This window comes from Corvus brachyrhynchos, unplaced genomic scaffold, assembly GCF_000691975.1.
Source record: "Corvus brachyrhynchos isolate BGI_N302 unplaced genomic scaffold, ASM69197v1 scaffold34, whole genome shotgun sequence".
Classification (NCBI taxonomy): Eukaryota; Metazoa; Chordata; class Aves; order Passeriformes; family Corvidae; genus Corvus; species Corvus brachyrhynchos.
Genome location: NW_008238126.1, coordinates 6,059,542 through 6,071,551, shown reverse-complemented (window position 1 = coordinate 6,071,551; position 12,010 = coordinate 6,059,542). Strand labels below are relative to the sequence as shown.

General features: G+C 48.8%; 2 protein-coding genes across 3 annotated transcripts in view; one reads left to right on the top strand and one right to left on the bottom strand.

Moving 5' to 3' along the window:
* Positions 1–7,368, top strand: part of TTC4 (tetratricopeptide repeat domain 4) — a 12,720-nt gene extending 5,352 nt beyond the window's left edge. The window contains exons 2-9 of the mRNA XM_008633105.2: positions 3–122; positions 998–1,075; positions 1,845–1,969; positions 2,241–2,327; positions 3,216–3,430; positions 4,589–4,670; positions 5,711–5,793; positions 6,688–7,368. Of these exons, the coding sequence (XP_008631327.1) occupies positions 3–122; positions 998–1,075; positions 1,845–1,969; positions 2,241–2,327; positions 3,216–3,430; positions 4,589–4,670; positions 5,711–5,793; positions 6,688–6,787 (890 nt within the window). The 3' untranslated portion in view covers positions 6,788–7,368. The remainder of the gene's footprint in view (positions 1–2; positions 123–997; positions 1,076–1,844; positions 1,970–2,240; positions 2,328–3,215; positions 3,431–4,588; positions 4,671–5,710; positions 5,794–6,687) is intronic.
* A 127-nt stretch (positions 7,369–7,495) lies between these two features.
* Positions 7,496–12,002, bottom strand: TMEM205 (transmembrane protein 205). Of its 2 annotated transcripts, none has more exons than XM_008633104.2 (3): positions 8,608–12,002; positions 8,355–8,518; positions 7,496–8,144 (listed from the first exon to the last, which is right to left on the bottom strand). In XM_008633104.2, exons 1-3 carry the CDS (start codon positions 8,735–8,737, stop codon positions 7,845–7,847), a joined length of 594 nt encoding a protein of 197 aa, XP_008631326.2. In that variant the 5' UTR covers positions 8,738–12,002; the 3' UTR covers positions 7,496–7,844. The 2 variants fall into 2 exon arrangements, with proteins under 2 accessions (XP_008631326.2, XP_017588978.1); XM_017733489.1 differs by having other exon boundaries at positions 8,701–12,002.
* Between the last annotated feature and the right edge of the window lie 8 nt (positions 12,003–12,010).

Here is a 12,010-nt window from a genome sequence, read left to right as displayed (position 1 = left end):
AGAGAAGAAGGACTACGGGAGGGGGGTGGCCGCCTACTCGGAGGGGCTGCGGAGGCGGTGCGGGGACGCCGAGCTGGACGCGGTGCTGCTCACGAACCGAGGGGCCGCACATTTCCACTTGGGTAAGGGGCCTCTGACCTCCCGGGAGCATGGCTCCGCGCTCCAGAGCTGCTTTTTTTCCCCCCCATTTGGGGTTTCCTTTTTGTTTGTTTTGGTTCTGTGATGCGGCAGAGTAAGTAGCTTATTCATGGGAAGGAGACTCCTTGAACCCTGAAGAGCTGGCTCACTTCAGCACCTGGCTGAGTGCAGGGTTTGTGCTCTGCTCCTTCCAGCTGTTACCTGCTGCTCGAGCCTTGGCTCCAGGACAGGGCAAAACCGGTGGGTTTTAGAATCATAGAATAGTTTGGGTTGGAAGGGACCTGTAAAGGCCATCTGGTCCAACCCCTCTGCAAGGAGCAGTGACATCTTCAACTAAACAAGTTTGTTCAGAGCCCTGTCCAACCTGGCCTTGAATGTTTCCAGGGATGGGGCTCCTACCACCTCTCTGGTCAACTTCTGCCAGTGCCTCACCACTCTCACTGTAAAAGATTTCTTCCTTATATTTAGTGTAAGTGTACCCTCTTTTAGTTTAAAACCATTACTTGATGATGGAGTCGTTTACCAACCTTATTAATTCTGTGATTCTCTTACAGCTACCACCATCCTACCAACAGTGCCCACACAGCAGGGAAGGTGTTCTGGGCCTTTCAATGCTGCCATGTGTTGTAGTAGGGAGGTGCTTTGCTCACACCATGTTGTTTACCTCTCATGTGTATGATTGATCCCATCCTTTCATCTCTTGCTCTTAATTTGCTCTTTTTTTACCCTCCTCTCACCTCACTGTGATTGGAGAAACAGTGAATTGTAGGGTCTCTACATGAACTACTTTGTCACCTTGGTGTCTGGTTGGATTTTAAATACAAGTGAAAGGTTCTGAGCACTTTTGCTTGCTTTACAGGTAACTACCGTTCTGCTCTCAATGATGCCATCCAAGCCAAAAAGCTGAAGCCCACCCATCTCAAAGCCATCATAAGAGGTGAGAGTTAAAGCTCGTGTTTCTGCATGGAGCACAAGGGGCATCCTTCCCAAACACTTGGCTCATGTTAACTTTACTGATTGTGCTGTTATTGTTACCAGCCCTGAAACAGGCTGTTGTTACATGTTGCTTTGTGTCCTTGCATGTTTCTGTGTGTTTAATAATTGTGTTTATAAACCCTAAATTACTGTGAGTGGACATCATACTTTGCTTCTGGACAGAATTTGTTTTAGAAAGGGAAAGCAGTTACTGGAAGAGATCACTTGTTTTGTTATTGCTGTTTCTCCCCAAAACAGAGCTCTGCCTTTTGCTTTGCATTTTCAATCAAAATATGCTTTCTTTCTCCATCTCCTATATCTATCAGAGGCACTGGACCTGTTTCTGTAGAGTACAGCGTAACTTTTCCTGTTTTCCACAATACTGCTTTTTGGGATCTGTTCTTTTTTCCCACTCCATAGAAAACCCCGTTTTCTTTTTCTTAACAAGACAAATACTGAAATGTTAATTACAGTGATAAAATTTTGTTTGTAACAGACACTTCTGGCATAATACTGCTGATTTCTATGACTAAGTGATACAAGAACTGATAAAATATTTTAGATTTTCTTCTCAACCTACCTGCTGGAAGTCTCTGGTTGAACATGACTATGCAAGACAAAAAAGTTTAGTGCAAAAGCACCAGGCCAAACACTGTCTTTATAAGCACCACTTTGTGTAGTAGTTGTACACTGACCCCAACACTAGAAACTTACAATATTAATCCTTCCAGGAGCTCTCTGTCACATGGAGCTAAAGAATTTCTCGGAAGCGATAGCATGGTGTGAGGAAGGCTTGCAAATAGACTCAAAAGAGAAAAAGCTTGTGGAAATGAGAGCTAAAGCTGACAAATTAAAGGTAAATATTAAGGCAGCCTGTCATCTGTAGTGCTTGTCTCTTTGGGATCCTTGGAGGGAGAATGCTCCATCCAGGTTTCTGCGTAGTGTGATGTCCCCAAACAGGACTGAGTGGTGGTTCCAGGTGTTGTGTGTTGGGATGTGCAGGGGAAGGAGCTGGAGGGGACTTGCCTGGGGATCCAAACTGGTTTCTCCACCCGTTGCCAGGGAAGAGCAGTGCTGGGCACTGGCTTGCCCTGTGTGACCGTGGTGCCTCCTTTTCTTACATGCAGCGAATTCAGGAGCGGGATGCAAGGAAAGCAAAGGCGATGGAGAGGAAAGAGCAGTGTCAAAAGGAAATTTTGCTTGCAGCAATAAAGGTGAGTCACTGAGAGGGGCTGTTTTTGTGTGGTTTGGGGTTTTTTTTAAAAGCTCTCTCGTTTGTCTCTAAAAGTTGGTTCTCATACATTGGCTTTTGAGGGCTAAAGCCAAAAAAAATGAGTTAAAACCATGATTCTCCTTGTCTGCATGGCTCTAAGCCCAGCTCCCAGCTTTCTGTATTTCAGGTAACAACTAATGCAAAATACAGGCCCAGTGTTAGGAGATGGGCTGAGCTTTGTGAGTGCTCTGGCTGCTGGGCTGTAGCATCATGTCAGCCCAATGAACCTGGCTTTCTTTGCTGCCCACAGGCATTAATTCTGTGGAAGAATAGAAGATAACCATTCAGTAGAGTAGAGGAGGGAATCAGTCCTGTATCCTCTACTTCCTCAGTGAATGTTTGGGCTACATTAAAATATTTTGGGCTCTTGCATGCAGTCAGATCTCTTCTGCTGTTATCTTTCCAAGGAATAGAGGGAGCTTTCTTCAGTTCTCTGAAAGACTGGATGTTCTCAGGAGCTGGTGTGCGTAGTTGCACCCTGGAGTGATGCCTGCTAGGCCCCAAAGAAAAGGATTTTAGATGCATCCCTTTCCACAAGTTTTCTCAGGCTCTTCTCTCCACGTGTGGGCTCCTCTGGATTCCCCCCTCTCCTCATTTGTTTCATAAGGAGTTTGGATATCTGGCTGAGGTTCTGGATTCTACTGGGAAGACCAGTCACCTGAGTCTGATACTGTGGGAGAGCTTTGGATAGCATGTTTAGGAGCTGACTCATTAATTAGAACAACATAATTTGACCTTTTACTGACTGCTAATTTTTTGGTCTTATTCTCCCCACCATAGCTCTTTGATTTTCAGTTGGTTTTTTGTTTTTTCCCTCCCTCCCCTCCAGGAAAGAAATATCAAGCTGGTTCTTGAGCCTTCAGATGAAGAAGAGGAAGTGTCAGATGGCCTGGCTGAAATATCCTTAGATGGGTTCCACTCTGACAGTGCCACGGGGGCAAAAGTGCATTTAGATGCTGATGGCAGCCTGAACTGGCCTGTCCTCTTCCTGTACCCTGAGCACGAGCAGACAGATTTCACTGTGGCTTTTCATGAGAACTCCAGGTAAATGCATTGCCCACAGCATTCTGGCATAAAGGAGGTGTTTGAGCAAGTGAGAACGGGCAGCAAGTGAAACACTACCATGCTGGTGAAGCAGTTCCAGATTTCTAATGGCACAGCTGACCCTGCTTTTGAGCAGGAGGCTGCACTGGATGACCTCCTGAGGTCCTCTCCAAGCTGAATTGTTCTGTGATTTACATAAATTTATAGTGCAGACAAACACATTTAGCCAGGGTGATTTGAGGGTCTTGCAGTGCAAGCTCAGACCAGTAATTAATTAGTGGCCAGGGACACTCGTGACCCACCCACACCTGTGGATTTTAGAGATTCATTAAGGTGCTGTTCCAAAGCCCTCTGAATATGGGGTCTCAGAAAAAAAGATTAAATGTAAAAATTATGAAAAGCTTCCAAAGGGAACCTCTCCTAACCAGCAGTGACCCCAAAGTTCTCCTCAGGGCTTTCACCAGATCTGACTGAAGTGCTGCAGGCCTTTCAGACTGTAAGCGAGGCACTGGCATGCTGGGAATTCCACTCTCCTTGATGTTAACTTCATTTTCTGATCCTGTAGTGTTAAACAGACTTGGAATTTGTAACTTTTTGTTTGTTGGAAGACATATTCCTCAGATCTATTAATAAGTTTAGGACTTAAAATTACAGCGCAAGCAGGTTAGTAAAGTTGTTGTACTTTTATGGTAGTGTTCACTGTGCCTTTTTGTGACTAAAGGAAGTGGAAATGGATTTTTAGAACAAACTGGCCTCCAACACTCCTCAAGTACCAAAATAAAGAAGCCTTTGACACACAAACATATTCTAATTGCTCTGATCCAGTGAAGCATGGGACTGTGTTGAAGGAAAATCCATTTTAGACAAAATGCAGGGCGTTTATTTTGACATCTTTTTCAGTGTGAAAATGCAGAGTTAAAAATAATTTGTTGTTGCAGTGCTCAAGTTTGAAGCCAATAACCTGAGTTACAACAGGGCCTTGGATTCATTGGGAAAGTGATGAGTTTGAAGGGAAGGAACTATTGGTGACCTAAACTTACTTCCAAGTCTGTTGTTTAATTTGCTAATGTATTTTTGCCATCATTCAAATGCAACTGTACAAGTTCTTGAAGCTGAGCACTTTGTGTCTAAGCTCACCAAGTGTATTTTGGCTTTTAGGTTTATTGATCATTTAATGGTGATGTTTGCTGAGTTGCCTCCTTGGGATTTAGAAAAAAAGTACCTTCCCAACAATCTTGAGGTGAGAAGTTTGACTTTCCTTCAATTTCAGGGTTGTTGTGTTGTGGGTATTTTTTATTTCTGGAGTGAGAAGGTGCACAGCTCTGAGGGTATGAAAGTGTTGGCATCTGCTTGTCATGCACAGATGTGAAACAAGAGAGAGCTACCCTCACTTATAAACTCAAACATTGCCCACATGTGCTGACAGAATTCACTTACGAAAATGAAAGTTGTCTTCCACTTACATTGTGTTTGACACAAGGTATTTATAGATATTGCTAGATTCCATCTTTGTAACAATAATTAAGATTTAGACCATCAAGCTGATAGGTTGCTTGGTTTTTCAATTGCATTGTGGAGTTGCTCAATACAAATAAGAAAATATTATTTAAAAAATAGTTTATTTTTGGAACAAAGTGTAACTACTTAAGCACATAATCACGTCAAGACAATATATCCCTCTTCACACTTTAGCAAAGGTGGGTTGTGAGTTGGTTGTGGCTGAGAGTTTTTCTGAAATTGTACATAGAAGGATATGAATGTGTGTTTTTCATTTTCCATTTCGGTGTCATCCATGCCAGGGAGCAGCACAACCCAGTGTATGGTGGGCAGACAGGTCCAGAAGGACAGAGGCTGTGTACTTTTCCAGGTTAAAACCTATGTGTATTTACAGTCTAAGGCACCGTTGCTGGATTTTAATCTCTTAAATCAACTCTATTTTGTTCAAATACCTCCAAACCCACTCAGTTTATCACAAAACATTGCTGCATCTCACCTGTTAAAAAGCAGCCCTTAGATTTGGATTGATTGCCTGTAAAGGATGGGAAAAGCCAGTGTATTTTGCCTTCCTGCTGCCACTGCCAGAAGAACCTAAGCTGGTTTATATAGGGAAAACTTGGAATTCACACAATTTCTGCCTCAGTGAATTTTGTATCTGACAGTCAGGTCAAGCCACAGAGGTTTGATAAACCCCCAGCTGATAATGGTGTGCTGTTACTGGGCTTTCAGCAGCGTAGTACTTCCCTTCATGTACCTTAATAAATCCCCCAAATTCTTTTCCAGCTCTATTTTGAAGACGAAGAAAGAGAAGAAATGTATGAGGTGAACCCAGAACACACATTGCTACAAGTGCTGCAGCACGAAAGGTGAGGCTGTACCTGTCCATGTCCAGGGGAAAAAAGGCAAAAACTATGAGCTTTAAGTCCAGTTTGTTGTTAAATAGTCCTAACTCTTCTCTGACTTAATAGTCCTACCTCTTGAAGGTATAAGCTGCAAGGATTTTGTGCCTGGCTTTAGCGACTTACATATTTTTTCCCCCCCAAAAATTAACAACTCTTTCCAGGACTGGATGGAGATGGGAAAGGGAGCTGGGCACAGCTGAGCAGCACAGAAGGGCTATTCCAGATTCCAGCTACACAGTACTACTTTAAAAAAAAAAAAAAAAAAGAAAAACCAGGCAGCAGCCTATAAAGAGCATGTTGAAGGTTAACAATGCTCTCGCTGTTCACACTGCTGCGTGAGCAGCCCCTGGCGCAGCACGCAGCACTGTTCCCCTCTGAAACTGCCTTTAAAGTGTTGTGCTGTTATTGAGAGAGAAGAATTTGCTGTTTGCGAAGCCAGAAAGTTTCTGTACAGCCTGTGCTGCTGAGTTGCACCATCTCGCAGCTGGCTGGAGCTGCTGCACAGCGTGGGGGGCTCGGTCTGTTGCAGTGGGAGTGGGATCTCCATCACTCCACAAAACTCAGCAGTGTCCATAAGCCCTCAGATTTCAGGCTGCAAGGGCAGTTGCAAAAGAACCCTCCTTCCAGAGGGAGAATAGCAACTGCTTTAATTAAAAGAAGCTGTTGGGAGATGTGTTGATTCATAAAACACTCCTCAGATGTGCTTAGCCCTGGCTCCAAGAGGCTCTGCTAATCAGCACAAAAGCTCCTCACCAGCCTTTGGGAGGTCAGTCTTTATGGAGCTGGGCAGAAGTCACTTGCTTTGCAGGACACTGGGTGAGCTACAAGGAAGCCAAGGACCCCTTTTAATCTTTACAGGTATTTTGTAAAGGCCGGGACCCCGACAGTTTTGGTATTTGCCAAGCGTTCTCCTTTCTCTAAGAAATACTTCTCTGGCAAGAAGGTGCACCGACTGTAATGGGCAAGAAAGAAACAAGGAGTTCTGTGCAAGAGGCTGCTGTTTGTTAGCCCAGCTCCAGGCTGCAAACTTCTGCTTGAACAAAAATACCTTGCACTCTTCAGGGGAGGAAAATAATCTTGGCACACAGGGAAACTTCCAGGGGAGCAGCATAGGAGAACGAAGGGGAGAACATGAGGGGATTATTTGTTGAAAAGGAAACCCAGCTGGCTTGCAGAAGGTCTCCTCTATGATGGGCTGCATGTGGTTTTGAAATAAATCTGAAGCAGTGCCAAACACTGGCTGTGGTTGCAGTAACAGCAGCTGGGAATGTACTTCCTCACCTGAGAAGAATCACACATTTCTTCCGAGGTGGGCTGTCGTTGCTGGGGTTTAACAGCAGTGGCCTGGGGAGGTGCCTGCCTGTTGCAGCAGGGTGGATGCAGTCAGGTTCCTGCCTGGGACTCAGCAGCTGCTGGCTTGGCTCTGCTGCTGGCCAGGGTACAGCAGAGCTCTCTGTGTGGAGCAGTGTTTGACTGACCCTTTTGATACCTTACTGGCTGTCCTGCAGAACCTGCAATAAACATGGCTATTTTAACTAGGCTGACTTCTGCCTAATGAATGAGACAACATTTTGTCTGACTGTGAAATACAAGAGAATGACACACACTGATTGTAAACCCCAACATAACAACCTTATCCATTACATTAACTGGTACAGCCAACATCCAGGGTCTTCTGCGCTTCTGTATTAGCTTTTGGCTTTTAATTAGAAGTAATTCTCAATCTCTCATTTCTTTCTCTTCTGCAGTCTCTCTGTGACTGCAGGAATACACTGCAGCTTTAGACACAGCTAATGCACAGGGCATTAGAAAGCTGTTCAGCCATAAAACACTCCTGCTTCCATCATGGAGGCCGGCTGCAGACAGCTCTAGAGAAAACATTTCCATTTCGCTATCCCTAAATTTCCGCACCATGCACAAATACAGCGAGTTTAATGTCCAAAGCTCAGGGTTGCTTTACAGCAAGGCAGCAGGGGTTGGGCTCTGGCCAGCCATCCCCTGGCAGTGTCCTGCCCTCAGAGGGCAGAGAGCCGGGCAGCCAGGTGGTACAGGCTCAGCCCGTTGCACACGATGCAGCAGAGGTTGCAGAGGGAGGACAGAGCGTGGAAGAGGGCGAAGCGCCGGGCCAGCTGCCTGTAGCTGGGGTTGGAGGCTCGGAGCTGCCTGCGGGGCTCGCTGGCCGCCAGCCCCACCTCCTGCCCCAGCCCCTGGCTGCGCTCCACCAGGTGCAGCTCGGCCACGATGTCGGAGGTGACCTGCCCGAACCACTGCGTGTTCAGCACAGAAGCGGCGATGCAGACGAGGAAGACGATGATCTGCGAGGGAGCAAAGCCCGCTGTGAGCACCTCGCACGTGTGGTGGGTTAAATTTCTCCCCCAGCCCCCCTGGCTCGCTGCAATCTGGGTGCTAACGGGCTGCTTCTACCCGGCGCCGTGCGTGGGTCTCCATCGTGGGCAAGCCAGCCTGAGTGGAGCAGAGGAAGGGGTTTGGGCTGTGGGCAGCTCCTGTTTGAAAGAGGGGGCTACCTGGGTCGTGTGCTCCTCGCCGAGCCGCTCGCTGGGGTGGGACATGGCAAACAGGGTCAGGTTGAGGAAGGCACAGGTGGAGCTGATGTGGAAGTAGTAGGGGAAGAGCTCACGCTGGATGGAGCCGAAGGTGTGGCGAGGGAGGTGCCTGCTCATCACAAACCCTGCGAGGGGGACAGCAGGTAAGTCCTGGGGCAAAGCCCCCTCCCCTGTGCCACCCCCCGGGCAGAGAGCACAACAGAGCCCAACCTACCGGCCACAAAGGTCACCCAGACCTGCATTCCCCAGGAGGTGGAGAGGAAAAGCAGGTGCAGCAGTTTGATGGTGTTGGAGGGCTGCGTGTCACCTGCCATGGCGTCCTGGATGGGGACAGGTCCCTCCATGTCAGCCAGGTCACCCCCGGATTCGGCGCTGAGCTGTGGTTGCTGCTGTCACCTTGCTGCTCGCAGGGCAAATGCAGTTCAGGTTCACAATCTGCTTACTCAGGGAAGGCTTTGGAGCTGGCACAGCCCCATTCCAGCCTCACCACCACACACCCGGCTGGGCTGCAACCCCGGTGCTCAAACCCCTCATATCTCAGGGGCAGGGCACTGCGTCAGCACCTAGGAACCAGCCGGTTTGGGTGGACTTTTGGCAAAGTCCAGCCAACGCCCCGACTGACCCCTGGCAGCAGGAACAAGCAGAAAGTCAATAAAAAGGGGAAGAGAAAAGCCCTGACAAATACACCTGCCCACGCTGTGGCCACCAAAGAGGCCTCTTGGCCGGGAGAAGCCCCCCTGTTTAAAAACAGCAGCAGCTTCTGTACTGTTTAACCAAAAGCCTGGGGGCTCGGAGGAGCAGGGGGCCCCAGGCTCACCCCGCTGCCCCAGACCCCTCACAGGAGCACGGGCAGCAGTGGGTGGAGGGAGGCTTTGAAGGAGCTGCCTAATCCACTGCAAGGAGTGCTCTGAAAATTAATTAAAAGCTTCTGGGAGTAGCCCATCAATAATGTTGTCTGCAGAACTCCTCCTCCTCCCCTCGGCTGGGCGCCTCGGGGCATGAATTACAGCAGGGCTGGCCTTGCGAGAGACACCGCCGTCTAATTCCATCCCACTCCTGCAAAGCAGATAAATATACCCTGTATTGTGATGTATTAGCTCCATGTATTTATTTAGGCATCCATAAAATCAGGTCCTTAAACCTTCTCATGATGGCAGCACACTGGAGAAGGTGCCCACACCCAACCTGGAGTGCTGGCCTGTAAATCCCCAGCTGTCTTCATGGCCTTTTCTTTTTCTAAAGCTTCTGGGCGTTTTTGGGATGTTTCCCCCGCTCCATCCTCCAGCAGCCCTGGATGGCAGGGGCCCAGGGAAGGCAGCCGTGGTCCTTAGGTGGGGCTTTGTTCCCTGCATCATCCTGGGCAGGAAGGCAGTGATGGGCTCTGCCAGCAGCCAGCACAGAGCCCTGCTGCTCCCAAGGTCCCAGATCTGCCTCTCCAAATGATTTGCCTCCATGCAGGAATTAGCAGCCGAGAGCTCCAAGGTGTTTTCGTGCAAAGAAGCTGTAGGTTGGAAGGTTGCTCAGAGCAGGGAGTAGTTCCCCTTATTTTTTCTTTTTTTTGAAGGGATTAAGAAAAATGGTGATTGATTGCTGAATTGGTCCTGGGAAGGTTCATTTCATGGGGAGGGCAAAGAAAGGGCTCTAGGAAAGGCTGGTAAGGACAGTCACCATCAGGTGCCTGCTGCTCTGTGGGATGAGGCAGTGGAGATGGGCGCTCCAGGGATGCTCCAAACTGCCCAGTCCTGCTGTCCATGCCCTCCTGAGGGCCAGCAGATGCTGCAGGGCTGCAGTTTTCTCCCAAAAACACAAACCACACGATGCCTCACACTGCTGCAGCGCTCTGCCGTGCCCCCAGGTCACTCCTGCTCCATCACCCTGCATCCCCAGGGACCCAGCCAGGCTGGAGCCAGGGCTGACCAGGGCCTCCCAGCGGGAAAAAGCACAATACTTGAGGAGAAGGAGAGGTCAGTTAAAGTTTAATGTTCAGGCAAATACATCATCCCCTCCACTTAATCAAGCAGCAGCAATTCCTAACAGTAAGTAGAAAGGATGGCGCTCGTCCTGGTGATAAAAAGGCAGGATTGCTCTGAGTTTTGGGAGAGAAGAGGGCTCAATAAAAATTGAATGTTTTGTACTATGTTCAGCCTGAGATGGCTTTATCTTTGGGAGGTCGGGGCACAGCCGTGCCAGGCGTTGAGCTGAGATGTTTATGATGGGAGATACAGCAGAGATTAGGGGTTTATGGCCACAGCCAGCCCAAGTGTGGGAGCCACTGGCTAGTGCCCACAGGAGAGGGGCAGGAGCTCCTTCTGCTTATAAACTGAGTGGGGAATTTGGGTAGCAAAGGGATGGGGTGCTGCAGAGGGACAAAACATCTGGAAAAGACCCTGTGCTCATTTCTGGTGCCCCATGGCCTCACTGCACCCCACGCACAGCATCACCATCACTTGCTTATCCTTGGGATTAAGCGCAGGGCTCTGCAGGCAGAGGCAAGGGCACAGCTGGCACCTGCTGTGCCCGAAGCTCTGTGTGCCTGAGGGCTTCCAGGGCTCATTAATTTTCCAGCAGGCAGCAAGCCTTCCAGAAACCTCAATGCCATCAGAAAACCTCTGGCTGTGTGACCCAGGAAGGCCTGGGAGGGGGCTCTCCACAGATGCTCTGAGGGCAGATGTCCCCTGGGCTGTGGCTAATGAGCAGCACTTCCACTGTCACGCCTGCTTCATTCTGGTGGCTTTCCCAGAGCATCCCAGACTTAGGGGAACAAGGTTTGGCTCTTGTCTTCTCCTTTTCCAGCACCTCTGAGGCAGTTTGGGGTTTACATCTCAAGGTGTTGGTGCACCCACCAGAGCGGGATGAGGAGGGCTGCCCCAGATATGGCAGCAATACCTCAAGGCAGTCCCCAAAAGCCACTTGCAGGGAGCACCACCCCTTTCCTGCAGCAGAATCCTGCCTCAAAGAACCCCACATCCACCTGAGCCCCAGGTGTGCCGTGGGTGCAGGATCCCTGCTCCAAGCTCAACACACAGCAAGACCCTGGAGCAGACACTCACCCAGAGCACATACGGATGTTTTTCCTTTCAATGCACTTTTACTGTTGCTCCTTCCACGGTCCTATGGGGTGGGATTTCAGCCCAGGAGGAGCAGGGGCAGTTTGCAGCCCTGCCTAGGAAAAGGAGCAGTCCTGGGGAGAGTGGGATGTTCCAGCAGCCATCCCTACACCAGGGAGGGTACAGCACCCTCCCTGTATCACTGCCCCCTCTTTTTTTTTTAGGAACCAGTTAAAAAAAAGAATCTGGTTTGGGAAGACTTTGGATCATATAAAGATTCAAGTAGCGTTAAGTGAACTAGAAAACCCAGTCCCGTACATCAGCTTATAAAATTTCTAAATAAAATAAAAAAAGAAGGAAGAAAAGATATGACACATCAGTGCAAGGGATGAGGTGGTACAGTAATGCCCCTCCACCCCAGCCCCTGCGACCAAAGCCCCCAGGGAGGCAGGGTCTGGGTGCCATCATCCGATGTCCCCTTCCACCACAGAAGTGTCCCCTCATCTGTCTGTCCATCTATCAGCAGGGGGTCAGCATGGCTCTAGCAGTCCTGCAGCCGTGAGATGTGCA

Coding starts and splice junctions, on each gene's coding strand:
- TMEM205 (XM_008633104.2), bottom strand. CDS start 8,737: ATGGAGGGACCTGTCCCCATCCAGGACGCCATGGCAGGTGACACGCAG. Junction 8,519..8,607: donor CTGGGTGACCTTTGTGGCCG/GTAGGTTGGGCT, acceptor TCCCCCTCGCAG/GGTTTGTGATGAGCAGGCAC. Junction 8,145..8,354: donor GCGAGGAGCACACGACCCAG/GTAGCCCCCTCT, acceptor GCTCCCTCGCAG/ATCATCGTCTTCCTCGTCTG.